The 18,252-nt window shown below is 47.3% G+C and overlaps 1 protein-coding gene across 1 annotated transcript in view; it reads left to right on the top strand.

Annotated features, from left to right (window-relative positions):
- Positions 1–18,252, top strand: part of LOC126411497 (dynein axonemal intermediate chain 4) — a 66,878-nt gene that overhangs the window by 18,029 nt on the left and 30,597 nt on the right. Inside the window, exons 2-3 of the mRNA XM_050081371.1 lie at positions 5,556–5,824; positions 14,237–14,743. Of these exons, the coding sequence (XP_049937328.1) occupies positions 5,556–5,824; positions 14,237–14,743 (776 nt within the window). The remainder of the gene's footprint in view (positions 1–5,555; positions 5,825–14,236; positions 14,744–18,252) is intronic.

Genomic DNA, 18,252 nt, shown 5'->3' with positions numbered 1-18,252 from the left:
TTTCTTCTCCTTCCTTGTTCTAACAAAAAATCTTATCGTCACTGGAATGAACATCTCATTCTGGAAACATCCCCCAGGCTGTGGCTAAGCCATGTCTCCGCAATATCCTTTCTTTCAGGAGTGCTAGTTCTGCAAGGTTCGCAGGAGAGCTTCTGTAAAGTTTGTAAGGTAGGAGACGAGGTACTGGCAGAAGTAAGGCTGTGAGTACCGGGCGTGAGTCGTGCTTCGGTAGCTCAGATGGTAGAGCACTTGCCCGCGAAAGGCAAAGGTCCGGAGTTCGAGTCTCGGTCGGGCACATAGTTTTAATCTGCCAGGAAGTTTCTTATCGTTACTAATTGTGTAACTGCCATTGCCAAAATTTATTCTCCGGTTAGCTTCACTAATCCTGCTAGAATCACCGGTTCAGTTATCCCGCGTTTATTCGCTGGTTAGGTGTTATTACGTGTTCGTACCATGCGTTCTCCGCGCTATTCCGAGGATAGAACTTAAAGGGCTGCTAATCGGGGACCGTACAACTGCCCCTCAGCAGTGTGACGATCTAGCAAAAATTTTCTGATAAAATTTCATTTTCTTGGGTACACCGAGAAGATAATATCTAATCTTTCTTACCTGTTATTTATTTCCACTCTAGTGGTCTGAATCCATGGATTTCGCTTATGATTATAATAACGCTCATTACTCGCACACTCACTCAACCACGTAAACAAACAGCTGTTGGCTTTCACCCTTTCGGGTTTATTCGTCTCAGCTCGTATAACCGCGTCCCCTTTTGTCTGTGGGTAAGTTTTTTGTTTCTAGATGCGACGGGGATTTCTCTGGCAGAGACATCATGTACACTATGCACGCATTCAGAAATCGACTTATGATTCGTTCAGAAATCAACTTAGAATGTATTCAAAAATGCTCAAATTCCAACACGGATGCGTTTCAAAGTAATATGAATAATCGATAGACCATCGTGCGTTGGATCAAAGGCGCTTTCTGTAAGAAGGTTTTTCCTTCAAGAATATAAATTTGGTACCCCCCTGACATTGCTGCCCGGGGCAGATACCCCGTTTGCTCCCCCCCCCCCCCTTTCCTCCTCCCCAGCCCTCGCTACCTCATGACTTGTTTCACCTCAGTGCATCTTCTAAATATTTAAACATTTTTACACCAAATTTTAATCACCAACAAAGTAGTTTCCATTGACCACAACGCAGTTCTTCAAATGATCCTTTCATTGTTCAGTACAGTTTTTTAATTCACTTATCGGGATGTTCTTTATGCCTTACAGCGATTTTTGTTTTACTTCCTCCACAGTGGCAAAACGCTTTCCTTTCAGTCCCAATTGAGCCTGGAGAACAAAAAGAAATCACAGGGGGCTAGATCCGGTGAGTAGAGGAGGGGGGGGGGGAGGGGGTGGACAATCGATGTCATGCCGTTTTTGGTCAAAAACTGCGCTATGAAGAGGGCGGTGTGGGGCGGTGCGTTGTCGTGATGGAAGAATCAATCGCCTGTCCACCAAAGATCTGCCCTATTCTTCGGGAAACTCTCTCTCAATCTTTTCAAAACCTCAAAGTAGAACTCCTTGTTGACAGTGTGATCCGGGGGAATGAAGTCCGTGTGCACAACACTTCTGTAATCGAAGAAACAAATGAGTATAGACTTGATGTTTGACTTCACTTGGTGAGCTTTTTTGGGAAGAGGAGAGCCACTTGTCTTCCACTGGCTTGATTGCTGCTTTGTTTTGGGGTCGTATCCATAGCACCACGATTCATCACCAGTAATCACCTTGGGGAAAAAAGTCAGGGTCCTCTTTGAGCTGATTTTGAAGCTGAAAACATGCCTGAAGTCGACGATCCCTTTGCTTGTCTGTGAGAAAGCGAGGGACAAATTTGGCTGCAACTTTTCTCATGTGCAGATCTTTGGATAAAATCCTCTGAATTGAATTTCATGATATTCCAGACATCTCACAGAGTTGATGAATGGTTCGGCGACGGTCTTCTCGAACATAGGCATTGATTTTGTCAACGTTTTCGTCACTTCGTGATGTTGAGGGTCGTCCTGAACGGTATTGGTCTTTAGTTGACATTTCTCCATTTTTAAAACATGAAAACGACTACTGGACTCTAGTTTTACTTAGGGCAGCATCCCCATTAGCAGTCATAATAAGCATTACAAAAGTTTCCGCGGTCGATTTCCCCAACGGGAAACAAAATTTGACAGCCGCGCTTTGCTCCCGACAATCTGCCATCACGTTTTCACCGAAATGGAAAAAGATCTCACGGGCGAACCGATGCACTCACAGTGACACAACTTCGCACGCTGAGTCAGGTGGCGTGACCATAACGGGTGCCTCCCCACTGCAGCCCAATTCCCGTTACTTTTGGGTCCCCCCTCATACATCATAAATTAATCTTGGACTTGTGGTGCGGTGTAAAGTATGATGAGCATGTACTGTGTACAATTTTTTTTTTACGGTTGGATGTTAAGTATGTTGCGAGGTGTACTGTGTACAATTTTTATTGTCATGTAACCAGAAAAGCAGAAGGGAAAAACAGAAAAGCGTTAATTTTCGAGAACATTTCTTTCTGGAGTGCAGTGGTTTATTTGTTATTGAAAATTGAATATGAACAGTGACAACCACAATAAAGTTCTTTTAATATCACCTTACTGATTTCAATCTGTCTTAGACCATCTTCAGACTCACACTGTGGTAGTAGTTGGTGGCTGTAAAGGAGCACACTGAGAGAGGTCGAGTTACTCTCACCTATTTTTCGCATATGGAAAATTATTAAAGATTTTGTTACAACCTGACACACCTTGTGCGAGACTTTAGAAAGTTAACGGCCTGAGCAGACGTTGATGGAGCCTGGTTGACCACTAAAAGCATGAAGTATTTTTATCGTACTTAGCTTGTAGAAACAGCATGTTGGGAGTTGAAGTCAATTTGCGGTGAGCCCATCCCTTAGACAGGCGCACAGCCATACAGGGCAGACTGGGCAGTCCCTCATCAAGACAGGTCTCCAGCAGAACAATGCCGTGATACCTGCCAAGGGCCGGCCGGAGTGGCTGAGTGGATCTAGGCGCTACAGTCTGTAACCGCGCGACCGCTAAAGTCACAGGTTCGAATCCTGCGTCGGGCATGGATGTGTGTGATGTCTTTAGGTTAGTTAGGTTTAAGTAGTTCTATGTTCTAGGGGACTGATGACCTCAGCAGTTAAGTCGCATAGTGCTCAGAGCCATTTTTTGAACCTGCCAAGGCGCCAGCAGAAGGCCTGGGCTGGGGCGACGGTCTGAAGGAACACGTCTACTCAGTGGAGCTGTAAACCGGGCATTGTGGGCAGAGCAACGCATAATAAAAATTCACAAGTTTTTGTGTTCGCTGAAAGTGCAAATAGGTCAGTGAACCACTTCCCTCAGCCGCCTTGGTTGTATAAGAAAAATCCGGCGTCTGAGAAACGTTTAGATATAGAATCTTTATTGTACCTCATAGCTGGGACTAACAAGCTCCAAGGCACAGGCAATTTAGATAAAGATCTTTAAGACTGTATCTGTTCGCTTGTTGCCATGGGAAGTGACATGACATCAGAGAAAATCGTCTCTTCCCCCTCTGCGAAAACTTAAAAAAGCCAGTAATTGGCGGTTTCCTTTTTTTTTCAGATACCCATGTTTCTTAACTCTTGCCCTGGTTCTAAATGAGTTTGTGCTGTCGTGTGGGAGGGGAGATTTAGCGCCTCTAGAGCCCTGTGATTGGCTCAAGACGGCGTGAAGGCAGTGTCATTTGTGCACTTTGTGGGAAAATGGATTTTTTTTTTAAGAGAGGGCAAGGCTCTCGGGTGCAGGACTTTGGGCTGGTAAGCAACTTCTGGTCGAAGCTCAGGCATGTGTGGTTGTGCTTGGGACCTGTCCTGGGACTGACTTCACTTGTGAGCAGTTTAGACTGGGGAGCCTGTGGTGAAGTCCTAACTGTACCGACAGTGTGTCTTCAAACGTCTCGGACTACTCGTTTACTGAGGGCATTCGTTTTTGGTTTACCGGTCTTGACGTTTGGTATCCTTGTGAGCTCTGTCGTATAAGTGAGCCAAATTGGTCCTTGGTACGACGAGCGAATGGGTGTGTCATACACTGAAGTGTACCGTGATTTCAGGGCTCTGGTAGAGAGTAAATTGCGATATGTCTGCCTGATCGCTAGACCGTGAGACGTTCGCATTTCTTTCGTGGCCGCGATCGATTCACAGGTGCCGCTTCCACATCTCACCTCCACTGCACACATCTCGCCAGCTGCAGGTTATATTACCACACGAAGCAAACAGGGTAATGTACTGCTGCTTTGGCATTGCCAGGGTGTACAGATCTCAATCGTCACTTGCTCTCACCTGTACCTATGTAGAGAAACTATAGTTGATTGGATCAGTCAAAGTCTGCTCAGCCTCAGATCAATTAAGATTGCATTATCCACATTTTTAGAGACAGAGTACTTGACTCACTCCAGTAGCTACACTGTCTCTGCCACCCAGGATCCTTGTCCAGTGTAGTCTTGAATCACCTGTTAGTTATTTGCGGTATTTAATCAATAACTTGAATGAGATTTTCACTCTGTAGCGGAGTGTGCGCTGATATGAAACTTCATGGCAAATTAGAACTGTGTGCCGGACCGAGACTCGAACTTAGGACCTGGAGATCGAGTCTCAGTCCGGCACACAGTTTTAATCTTCCAGGAAGTTTCAATCAATAACTTGTTTAGCATGCCTGTTTTAAAGAGAAAATAAATGTTAGGACACGAAAACTATGGCAACATTCCCAGTCAATTTATGCAGTCCAGTCACAATTTATATAGTACCACTAGGGCTACCTTTCAATACGCTACACCTCCACGAACGCTAATTGCTCCAGTTAGCGTCCGTGGAGGTATAGCACCTGCTCAGTTCACATCCACAATCTATCATCACCGTATGGGTCTGAGCCGCGCGAGTGGCCGCACGGTTTGAGGCGCCATTTCACGGACTGGGCGGCCACTCCCGCCGGAGGTTCGAGTCCTCCCTCGGGCATGGGCATGTGTGTGTGTGTGTGTGTGTGTGTTGTTCTTAGGATAAGTTAGTTTAAGTAGTGTGTAAGTCTAGGGACCTATGACCTCAGCAGTTTAGTCTCTTAGGAATTCACACATATTTGAACATTTTTTACAGGTCTGAAGATGGTCTAAAACAGACCGAAACCTGTAAAAAGGTTTATCGCTGTTGTGACTGTTTATATTAAATTTTAGAAAAGCGTTAAGTGTTCACCTTTGCCCCCACCTACTCTAATGTCTGCTAGAAGAAAACCAAGTTTTTAGAACGTGTGATGAACTGAGAAAGAGAAATGGAAGGGCGTGCAGTACGCAGCAGCTGACAGCGAGGCTGGACGGGCGGGCTGCGGCGACGCGCGCGCTGCGACGCCTGCGCAGGTCGCGCGGGCGGCGGCGGCCTGCGACGCAGCGGGAGGCGCCGAGTCGGTGGCCGCCGCGGCCGTCGGGCGGATGGAGGGCCAGCTGCCGGGAGAGGGGGCGGCGGAAGCGGCGGCGGCGGCGGCGGCGGCAGCGACCAGGCCCCGCGGCCGGCCGTCGCTCACGTCGCGCCGCTCGCAGCTGTCGCGCCGCAGCAGGAGCTCCGAGCAGGAGGCGCAGGCGGACGACACCCGGCCGTCGGCCACGTCTTCCTCCTCCGCTGCGGAGGACGCGCGGCTGCTGGCAGACCACCGCCGACAGCTGGAGGCGATCGCGGCCAAGCCGGCCTTCGCCGCCGCCTGCGCCACCGTCGAGCGCGTGCTGGCCAGCAACGTCTTCCGTGCCCAGCAGAAGATCTTCAAGGTACGCCCGGCTCTCATCAATAAACAGTACGAAGTCCTCCAGACGATCGCTAAAAAAAAAAAAAAAAAAAAAAATCGTTAAATTTCGGTTACACGATAAATATACACTGATGAGCCAAAACATGATGACCAACCACCTGCTTAATAGCCCTTTGTCCGTATTTGGAATGAAATACATCGCTGATTCTGCGTATCAGCTATTCGACAGTCCGTTGGTGTTGTGGTGGTATGTGGCATTAGATGTCTCCGCACAGGTCATGTAATTGTCGTAAATAACGGGCCACTGATTTGCGTGCCCTTTAGTGGCGTCCGATATCAACCCACATGGATTCCGTAGGATTTACATCAGGCGAATTCGCTGGTCGAGAAATCAACGTAAGTTCACTATAATGACGCCGGCCGAAGTGGCCGTGCGGTTAAAGGCGCTGCAGTCTGGAACCGCAAGACCGCTACGGTCGCAGGTTCGAATCCTGCCTCGGGCATGGATGTTTGTGATGTCCTTAGGTTAGTTAGGTTTAACTAGTTCTAAGTTCTAGGGGACTAATGACCTCAGCAGTTGAGTCCCATAGTGCTCAGAGCCATTTGAACCATTTTTTTTCACTATAATGCACCTGCAACCACCTTAACGCGGTTCTGGCTCCGAGACCAGACTATTATACTGCTGAAGGACGACATCGCCGTCGGAGAAACATCAACCATGAAGGGATGCAGATGGTTCACAGCTGTCTTCGATTACTACCACAGATCCCATCCATGCCAATGCAGGAGAATATCTCCCATAGCACAGTACTGCTCCCACCAGCATGCATCCGTCGCGCTGCCCGTTTCGAGCCGCAGTTCACTTCGAAGATGCCGTGGAGAAGACCGTCGACCTAGTGTGGCAAAAATATAATTCACCCGAAAAGCTGACATGTTTACGTTGACCGCTATGGTTCAAATGGCTCTGAACACTATGGGACTTAACATCTGAGCTCATCAGTCCCCTAGACTTACAACTACTTAAACCTAACTAACCTAAGGACATCACACACATCCATGGCCGAGGCAGGATTCGAACCTACGACCGGTAGCAGTCGTGTGGTTCCGGACTGAAGCGCCTAGAACCGCTCGGTCACCGCGGCCGGCTGACCGTTATGGTTCCGTACCCACTGCAATCGCAATTGACGGTGTCGTTGCGTCAACACTTAGGGTGGGTCTGCTGCGTAGCTCCACGTTCAACAGTGTTCGATGAACGGTGTGCTCCGAAACAATTTTGCAGAGATGCCACTGACCATCATCTATCCTACTTTATAGAGCAGACAAGCTTCCGAACTACACGTTCTGTGCAGAGTGGTGGACGTCCAAACATTTAGATCCTAGTGGTAGTTTCACTGTGCTACCTCTCTCCGTAGATGCTGACGACAGTAGCACGTGAACATTCGATGAGCTTCGCCGTTTTCGAGATACTCGTTCACAGACTGTACGTAATAACAATGCGACCTTTGTCAAAGTCGCTTATCTGAATGGATTTCTGCACTTGCAGCCCATATCTTCGCCAGAGTGATCCCCCGTTCGTGTTTGCTCCGCCTACATACTTTCGTTATCGCGTCACGTGCCCGCATGGCCACCAAGAGGCATCCACCGTCGTTGTGCGCAGTGGTCATAATGCTTATCAATGTGAAAATGTCGTGGTATTCCATCCAACTAAATACCTAGACAATACATGTGCAACCTCGTCGTCAACTAGTTTTCCGCTGTGCAGATTATTACCGATAAATGTTACTTGTGATATTCTTTATTGTATCTGACGTCGTACAAAGATAAAATTTAGGAGTGAGACTGAGGGAGTAGACCTAACGACGTACGTCTTTTATAACGTACTGTTTTACCTCCATATGATTGCGTATGTCCTTTTTGCTTTTGGAAAGTATTTTAGTTTCCACCAGCTACCAAAATAATTTTATAACTGTATATCCGTTATCACATTTTCATTAATACTGCATATTTATATTTGCAATTGACTATGAAATGAACACACAAGCACTCTCTCAGTTTCGTCGTCAAATAGTTGCCAGCCGCGCAGGCATATTGTTAAAAGTTACTGTCCTATTATTTTCCCTTATACGTGACGTTTTACAAACATAGGATTTTGTAATATGACTTACGTTGCAGTCCTAACAACATGTTGTCTATTTTAACCCACTGTTTTGTTTTACCTCCATACGATTACTACGTTCTTTCTGTTTTTTAGAAAATGTTTTTACTTCCTCCTGCAAAACACACACACATTATATATATATATATATATATATACACTCCTGGAAATTGAAATAAGAACACCGTGAATTCATTGTCCCAGGAAGGGGAAACTTTATTGACACATTCCTGGGGTCAGATACATCACATGATCACACTGACAGAACCACAGGCACAGAGACACAGGCAACAGAGCATGCACAATGTCGGCACTAGTACAGTGTATATCCACCTTTCGCAGCAATGCAGGCTGCTATTCTCCCATGGAGACGATCGTAGAGATGCTGGATGTAGTCCTGTGGAACGGCTTGCCATGCCATTTCCACCTGGCGCCTCAGTTGGACCAGCGTTCGTGCTGGACGTGCAGACCGCGTGAGACGACGCTTCATCCAGTCCCAAACATGCTCAATGGGGGACAGATCCGGAGATCTTGCTGGCCAGGGTAGTTGACTTACACCCTCTAGAGCACGTTGGGTGGCACGGGATACATGCGGACGTGCATTGTCCTGTTGGAACAGCAAGTTCCCTTGCCGGTCTAGGAATGGTAGAACGATGGGTTCGATGACGGTTTGGATGTACCGTGCACTATTCAGTGTCCCCTCCACGATCACCAGTGGTGTACGGCCAGTGTAGGAGATCGCTCCCCACACCATGATGCCGGGTGTTGGCCCTGTGTGCCTCGGTCGTATGCAGTCCTGATTGTGGCCCTCACCTGCACGGCGCCAAACGCGCATACGACCATCATTGGCACCAAGGCAGAAGCGACTCTCATCGCTGAAGACGACACGTCTCCATTCGTCCCTCCATTCACGCCTGTCGCGACACCACTGGAGGCGGGCTGCACGATGTTGGGGCGTGAGCGGAAGACGGCCTAACGGTGTGCGGGACCGTAGCCCAGCTTCATGGAGACGGTTGCGAATGGTCCTCGCCGATACCCCAGGAGCAACAGTGTCCCTAATTTGCTGGGAAGTGGCACTGCGTAGGATCCTACGGTCTTGGCGTGCATCCGTGCGTCGCTGCGGTCCGGTCCCAGGTCGACGGGCACGTGCACCTTCCGCCGACCACTGGCGACAACATCGATGTACTGTGGAGACCTCACGCCCCACGTGTTGAGCAATTCGGCGGTACGTCCACCCGGCCTCCCGCATGCCCACTATACGCCCTCGCTCAAAGTCCGTCAACTGCACATACGGTTCACGTCCACGCTGTCGCGGCATGCTACCAGTGTTAAAGACTGCGATGGAGCTCCGTATGCCACGGCAAACTGGCTGACAGTGACGGCGGCGGTGCACAAATGCTGCGCAGCTAGCGCCATTCGACGGCCAACACCGCGGTTCCTGGTGTGTCCGCTGTGCCGTGCGTGTGATCATTGCTTGTACAGCCCTCTCGCAGTGTCCGGAGCAAGTATGGTGGGTCTGACACACCGGTGTCAATGTGTTCTTTTTTCCATTTCCAGGAGTGTATATAGGGTGTTTCAAAAAGGTGTGGCAAAACTTTCAGGAAACATTCCTCACACACAAATAAAGAAAAGATGTTATGTGGACATGTGTCCGGAAACGCTTAATTTCCATGTTAGAGCTCATTTTAGTTTCGTCAGTATTTACTGTACTTCCTCGATTCACCGCCAGTTGGCCCAATTGAAGGAAGGTAATGTTGACTTCAGTGCTTGTGTTGACATGCGACTCATTGCTCTACAGTACTAGCATCAAGCACATCATTACGTAGCATCAACAGGTTAGTGTTCATCACGAATGTGGTTTTGCAGTCAGTGCAATGTTTACAAATGCGGAGTTGGCAGGTGCCCATTTGATGTATGGATTAGCACGGGACAATAGCCGTGGGGCGGTACGTTTGTATCGAGACAGATTTCCAGAACGAAGGTGTCCCGACAGGAAGACGTTCGAAGCAATTGATCGGCGTCTTAGGGAGCACGGAACATTCCAGCCTATGACTCGCGACTGGGGAAGACCTAGAACGACGCGGACACCTGCAATGGACGAGGCAATTCTTCGTGCAGTTGACGATAACCCTAATGTCAGCGTCAGAGAAGTTGCTGATGTACAAGGTAACGTTGACCACGTCACTGTATGGAGAGTGCTACGAGAGAACCAGTTGTTTCCGTACCATGTACAGCGTGTGCAGGCACTATCAGCAGCTGATTGGCCTCCACGGGTACACTTCTGCGAATGGTTCATCCAACAATGTGTCAATCCTCATTTCAGTGCAAATGTCCTCTTTACGGATGAGGCTCCATTCCAACGTGACCAAATTGTAAACTTTTCTCACTCAACATGTGTGGGCTGACGAGAATCCGCACGCAATTGTGCAATCACGTCATCAACACAGATTTTCTGTGAAAGTTTGGGCAGACATTGTTGGTGATGTCTTGATTGTGCCCCATGTTCTTCCACCTACGCTCAATGGAGCACGTTATCATGATTTCATACGGGATACTCTATCTGTGCTGCTAGAACATGTGCCTTTACATGTACGACACAACATGTGGTTCATGCATGATGGAGCTCCTGCACATTTCAGTCGAAGTGTTCGTACGCTTCTCAACAACAGATTCGGTGACCGATGGATTGGCAGAGGCGGACCAATTCCATGGCCTCCACGCTCTCCTGACCTCAACCCTCTTGACTTTCATTTATGGGGGCATTTGAAAGCTCTTGTCTACGCAACCCCTTTACCAAATGTAGAGACTCTTCGTGCTCGTATTGTAGGCGGCTGTGATACAATACGCCATTCTCCAGGGCTGCGCTGCATTACCGCATCAGGGATTCCATGCGACGGAGGGTGGATGCATGTATCCTCGCTAACGGAGGATTTCCTGTAACAAAGTGTTTGAAGTTACGCTGGTACGTTCTGTTGCTGTGTGTTTCCATTCCATGATTAATGTGATTTGAAGAGAAGTAATAAAATGAGCCCTAATATGGAAAGTAAGCGTTTCCGGACACATGTCTACATAACATATTTTCTTTCTTTGTGTGTGAGGAATGTTTCCTGAAAGTTTGGCCGTACCTTTTTGTAACACCCTGCATATATATATGTCCAGAAATCAAACATTCATGGGTGATGGAGAAAAATAAACGCATCAATTTGAGGCAACGGTCCCTGTACCGGAAACGAGTGAGTCGAAAGCTATAAGCGAAAACTGTTCTGAGATCTCTAAAATACGTGCCTGAGGATCTACGAGCACATGTTCATCTTCGCTACTGTGAAACAAATCTCTTTTACTGATTAAGTGCTCATAGCTCTTAAGGTTTGCATTTTAGAGCCCATGTTTACGAGACCTTTTTTCTTGTTTTGGTCCGTACTACCATCTCTGAAAGCAGCCTACTCTACAATCTTAGCGTCATCAGCACCAGTACAGTACTCCACTTTCAGAGATGTGAGAACGATTTTCGCTTATAACTTTCGATTCGCTCGTTTATGTATTATAATTATGACGTGTACGCTAGTTTTCATAAAGTAACATGGTTTACACTTCATAAGCACTATTCGCAGATCACGTGATGGCAACTCTGTTTACCGAAACCAGTCATCCTAAATAAAAGTTCTACAAACGCAATCTTAGCTGAGAAGTCTCTCTTCAAGCTGAAAACTTTCAGGCAGCCCCTTATCACTCGCCATTTAAACATCTAGCGATTACAATAACGAACAACTTAAACTGAAATCAATACACAAAAAATGTTGCGAATAAAGCGAGCCAAAGACCGCATTTTATTGGTAGAACACTTAGGAGACGCATCAAATCTGCTAAAGAGACTGCTTACACCACGCTTCTCCGCGAGGGATGAATTCCTTACCATATTGAATTCACGGAGGACACTGAAAAAAAATTCAAAGGAAGCCAACTCGTTTTGTATCGTCGGAAGTAGGGGAGAGAGTGGCACGGATATGATGCGCGAGTTGCGGTGGTAATCATTGAAACATAGGCGTTTTTAGTTTCAACGAGATCTTTCCACGTAATTTCAAATATTTTGTTGACTTCGATGTATGAAGAACAGTCAAATAAAAAGAACAGGTAGCAAAAGATAACTAAACTGTTCATTAATACATTTATTCCGCTGTGGGACAAGGCGATCAAAGCCCTCATGGAAAAATGTTTGCAGTTGCCAACAGAACCATAATTGTACTCAGGCCTGCACCTCTTCGTCCGAATAAGATTGACGCCACGAATGTCTTTCTACAAGTATCCAAAAATATGAGAATCTCATGTGGAGGGCCCCAAATGTTGCTACGCTGCAGAAACTTCTCGAAATTTGAATAGACGTCATTTTGCAGATGTAGAACCACGCCTACCAACTTTCGTTTAGGTTGCACAACTACTTCTTGGTGTTGCGACTTTTATTTCCGTCAGTGTAGTACACGGGGAAGGGATAGTTCAGTATCGTAACAGAGGTTTCCGTCACTATTGTGTCTCCCTTCTGTCCGCCTGAACGCAATGTTGCTGCGCCTAGGGTGACCAGACGCATTTGTTTAAAAAAAAGAGGACAAACAGCTTCAAAAAGGAGGACAAAGTAAGAAAAAAGAGGACACATCAAACGGGTCAACTGCAGATGAGGATACCACCCGTCAGCTTTGGACAAGTCACGTGACTGCCAGGAATTATCGGTAAAACTAGTAGTTAATTGTTACTGATGGCCAGGTGGTGGTTAACTAAGCAATACAAAAAAAAAATTAAAAACATTGATTGTGGTGACAGTATGGCGTCAATTGTTTTGTTATGACAACCACACGGAATTGTTTACAAAGCGAAAAACGTAAGACTAAATGCCCTCCATTCATTAGACGCACCGCTACCAACATGTACAATTCAAGCAGCAGCTGACGGCATGTGAACTGCACTTTAACCTTCCGAATACAAACAAATTGAATGACTATGAAACAATGAAATAAAACGATGACAGTTAATCTGTCGAGTTATTTCTTACCTTTATTGGCCACTGAGACGTACGTTCCAGTTCCACATATCTTACATTCCGCTTCAAATTCATTTCTCCCTTTCTTGAAAGCCGGCTATTTGCAGGAAAGGACATCAGAAAATGTACACTTTCGTTTAGGCATAGCCAAATACTTTACGTAGCTCACTCGGTTAAAAATTACGCTCACAAATGACACGCACGCTACAGGAAGCCAAGCCAATACAAAGCGAAGATAAGAAACGAAAATTTTAAATAATCGATATTTGCATTAGCTTACAGGTCGATCAACGATAACATCGACGATCCTGGTGCCACCTACTAACACTGCCTTCGTGCCAATAGTTAAGGTATGAAACTTCCTGGCAAATTAAAACTGTGTGCCGGACCGAGACTCGAACTCGGGATCTTTGCCTTTCGCGGGCAAGTGCTCTACCAGCTGAGCTACCCAAGCACGACTCACGCCCCGTCCCCACATCTTCACTTCTGCCAGCACCCCGTCTCCTACCTTCCAAACTTTACAGAAGCTCTCCTGCGAACCTTGCAGAACTAGCACTCCTGAAAGAAATGATATTGCGGAGACATGGCTTAGCCACAGCCTGGGGGATGTTTCTAGAATGAAATTTTCACTCTACAGCGGAGTGTGCGCTGATATGAAACTTCCTGGCAGATTAAAACTGTGTGCCGGACCGAGACTCGAATTCGGGACCTTTGCCTTTCGCGGGAAACTGCTCTACCGACTGAGCTACCAAGCACGACTCACGCCCCGTCCCCACAGCTTCACTTCTGCCAGTACCTCGTCTCCGTCTTTCTTTCAGGAGTGCTAGTTCTGCAAGGTTCGCAGGAGAGTTTCTGTAAAGTTTGGAAGGTAGGAGACGGGGTACTGGCAGAAGTGAAGGTGTGGGGACGGTGCGTGAGTCGTGCTTGGGTAGCTCAGTCGGTAGAGCACTTGCCCGCGAAAGGACAAAGGTCCCGAGTTCGAGTCTCGGTCCGGCACACAGTTTTAATCTACTAGGAAGTTTCATATCAGCGCACACTCCGCTGTAGAGTGAACATTTCATTCTGATAGTTAAAGTAGTTTAGAAAAGAGCAATAGAACGGGACGAATTGTAAATTTAACTGTATTACGCTCAACTTTGCGAAAAAGCCGGACACTGTAAAAATCCGGCCGGACCCCGGACAAAGAGCTGAAAAGGAGGTAATGTCCGGATTAATCCGGACGTGTGGTCACCCTAGCTGCGCTCGTGCAGGGCCTGACGGAGGCGGACGCAGAGGGCGGCGGCCCGCGCTTCCGCTACCACGTGCGGCCGCTGTGGGTGTTCGAGTGCGAGCGCGCGAGCGGGCGCAGCGTGTCGGCGCTGTGCTGGAGCGCGGCTTGCGGCGACCTGCTGGCCGCGGCCTACGGCAAGTTCCACTACGGCGGCGGCGGCGGCCGGGGGCGCGGCCGCGGCGCCGTCTGTGTGTGGTGCGTCAAGAACCCCGCCGAGCCGGAGCGCGCCTACGGCTTCGGCGCGGAGGTGTCGTCGCTGCGCTTCTGCCCGGCGGCGCCCAACCTGCTGGCCGTCGGCTTCTACGACGGCGCCGTCGCCCTGGTGGACGTGTCGGCCGGCGGCGTCGCCTGCAGGGTGGTGGCGCGCGGCGCGGCGCCGGTGAGGGCCCCCGTCTGGCACGTCGAGTGGCTGCCGCGCCCAGACGCCGAGGAGGGCGAGGATCTGCTCGCCGCCGACCAGGAGGGCCGCATCTCCAGGTTCGCTCTCGTACACCACTAGCATCTTCTGCTGGTATCCGAGTCCATTTCCAGCTAATTACCGAACTCGGTGACAGTTTTGTAGATCCCCAACACCAAAAGACGTAGAGCGTATCTTAACAATGGAAAATTGTACTGAAATGCACGAGGATCTGCAACGAATTTCACGCATGGTGCAGGGAATGACAATTGAATCTCAATGTAGACAAGTGTAATGTGCTGCGAATACATAGAAAGATAGATCCCTTATCATTTAGCTACAAAATAGCAGGTCAGCAACTGGAAGCAGTTAATTCCGTAAATTATCTGGGAGTACGCATTAGGAGTGATTTAAAATGGAATGATCATATAAAGTTGATCGTCGGTAAAGCAGATGCCAGACTGAGATTCATTGGAAGAATCCTAATGAAACGCAATTCGAAAACAAAGGAAGTAGGTTACAGTACACTTGTTTACCCACTGCTTGAATATTGTTCACCAGTGTGAGATCCGTACCAGATAGGGTTGATAGAAGAGATAGAGAAGATCCAACGGAGAGCAGCGCGCTTTGTTACAGGATCATTTAGCAATCGCGAAAGCGTTGCGGAGATGATAGATAAACTCCAGTGGAATACTCTGCAGGAGAGACGCTCAGTAGCTCGGTACGGGCTTTTGTTGAAGTTCCGAGAACATACATTCACCCAGGATTCTAGCAATATATTGCTCCCTCCTACAAATATCTCGCGAAGACACCATGAGGAGAAAATCAGAGAGATTAGAGCCCACACAGAGGCATACTGACGATCTTTCTTTCCACGAACTATACAATACTGGAATAGAAGGGAGAAGCGATAGAGTTACTGAAAGTACCCACCGCCACACACCGTCAGGTGGCTTGGGGAGTATGGATGTGGGTGTACATGTAGATATCTTCTTCATAATTTCATGTATTGAGCCAGTGTTTCCCAACTTTTATGAGACCATTACCCATGAGTGCAGCCCTCATCATTATCAACTTTAACGTGTAAGCAAACTTTAGAATGAAAAATAATTTTCTTTGTTGCTTTTAAAATGACTAACACTAAATGATACTTAGTTTTCGTAGGCGTCTTATTAAACCGCAAACTAATGAGTCAATGAGGCAACTGGTATTGCTTATTTCTAATAACCATTTTTATAGAACGATGAAGCAATTCTTAGAGCCTGGTGAATGCTACCTAAAGCCCCTTATCGTAAAACAAAGCCGATTATCCACAGTGAGAAAAGACACTTCTTAACCAACCATGCCTCCTCTACGGCTCTGCTCTCCCTAGCGCCACTTGCCTCACTCATACCCTGAACCCCATTTAAAATCAACCACATTAAAATGTGTGCGCTATACTTAGGTATACTGATTGTAAATTACTTGACTGCTGGGCTTCTTACTTCTAGCTTGGACTTCTTTACGGTGCGATTGCTTTGTGTTTGACAATTACCCCTAATAATAATAATAATAATAGTAATAATAATACCATGTAGGCGCTACAGCAGTGCGGTACCCATTGCATACATAGCTACTGTTGTGTTGTGCTGTCTGTTAGTTCGTTTACTGCTGCAAAGTGAGTATTGAAGCACTTTTCGGTCTATTGCAGCAACTGCTAAGCTTAGCCAGCCATTTACATGATATATTGAAGGATATGTCTACATCTACATCCACATGAGTACTCTGCAGTTCACACTTAAGTGACTGGCAGAGGGTTCACAGAAAGACTTTCACTTTCTTTCTGTACCGTTCCACTATCGAACAGCCTGCGGGAAAAACGAACACTTAAATCTTTATGTTCCACCTCTGATTTATCTTATTTTATTACAATGATCATTTCTTCCTATATAGGCGGTTGCCAACAAAATATTTTCGCGTTCGGAGTACAAAGTTGGAGATTGATATTTTGTGGCCGGCCACTGTGGCCGAGCGGTTCTAGGGGCTTCAGTCGGAACCGCTCTGCTGCTACGGTCGCAGGTTCGAATCCTGCCTCGGGCATGTATGTGTGTGATGTCCTTAGGTTAGTTAGGTTTAAGTAGTTCTAAGTCTAGGGGACTGATGACCTCAAATGTTAAGTCCCATAGTGCTTCGAGCCATTTTATTTAATTTTGATATTTCGTGAAAGGAACTTACCCGCAACGACCAACGCCTTTGAGAACGATGTCTTTGCCGATGGCACTGACATGTGAAACATTCTCGTTTTTCTTGCCGCGCCAATTCGGGATAAAATCTCGAGCTTTTTACGATAGCCTCCACCGTCATCGTCAGACTGACTTCACTGCAGCTGTGTTGGCCATATATAGTCCGTGGACGGCTTGTGATTAGTCGGCGATTACGTACTGCTGTCGCAGACGGTTTTAGTGTCTGTGCTGGTGGCGCCACCGCTTCCGTGGGAACGTAAACATTGCAAGGAATGTCGCTGCTGCTTCTCTGCATCGAGCGCTCGTTTCCACTCACCGCTCAGATAATATCCGCTATCGCGGTTTAAGTTTTCTCGCTCATTCTTATTGCAACAGCCTCCTTAATAACAGAATCCCAATATGTGGACGCATGGGACTAAATTTTTCTTTCTAAAGTCAGTATTTTATGTTTGTTAGTGAGCCTGTGCTCCGCACTTGCCGATTTATCTAGCTATTTTTAACGTGCCATTGGTGTTGTGAACAGTGGACCGATTTTTCGTCCTCCTAAGAAAATTGAGGAGATTATGCGCCCTGTTAAGGATGTCTCGACCTCAGTGTCCCTGCAATTTATGACATCCTCTGCGAGTATGGAAGCAGTTATATAGGTCAGACCATTCGTACCGTTTCCGACCGCTGTGCAGAACGCCAACGGAGTATGGTTCAAATGGCTCTGAGCACTATGGGACTTAACATCTTAGGTCATCAGTCCCCTAGAACTTAGAACTACTTAAACCTAACTAACCTAAGGATATCACACAACACCCAGCCATCACGAGGCAGAGAAAATCCCTGACCCCGCCGGGAATCGAACCCGGGAACCCGGGCGTGGGAAGCGAGAACGCTGCCGCACGACCACGAGATGCGGGCGCCAACGGAGTATGAAAAATAGAGAACTACAGAAATCGGCAATTGCGGAGCACAGATTGCCTGCATTATATTTTCTCATTCTTTATTTACATCGTCATTAGTGGATGTTTCGCTTGGGAGGTACTTTGTAATTTTATTTTCATGAAGAGTTCTTAAATATTCTTCTTGTAGAAGGTACGCCTTGTACACTTCCTCATTTTCTCATTTGTGGTTCGGGTATTTTTCCTTCGTTTTGGAATGACGAGGGTTGGAACTTACATAGTGGCAACTATTTAAAAAAAATGGTTCAAATGGCTCTGAACACTATGGGACTCAACTTCTCAGGTCACTAGTCCCCTAGAACTTAGAAATAATGAAACCTAACTAACCTAAGGACATCACAAACATCCATGCCCGAGGCAGGATTCGAACCTGCGACCGTAGCGGTCTCGCGGTTCCAGACTGCAGCGCCTAGAACCGCACGGCCACTTC

The sequence above is a fragment of the Schistocerca serialis genome, chromosome 1 (genome assembly GCF_023864345.2).
Source record: "Schistocerca serialis cubense isolate TAMUIC-IGC-003099 chromosome 1, iqSchSeri2.2, whole genome shotgun sequence".
NCBI lineage: Eukaryota > Metazoa > Arthropoda > Insecta > Orthoptera > Acrididae > Schistocerca > Schistocerca serialis.
Note: the sequence above shows the minus strand (reverse complement) of the source record. Positions and strands in the feature narration are given on the sequence as shown.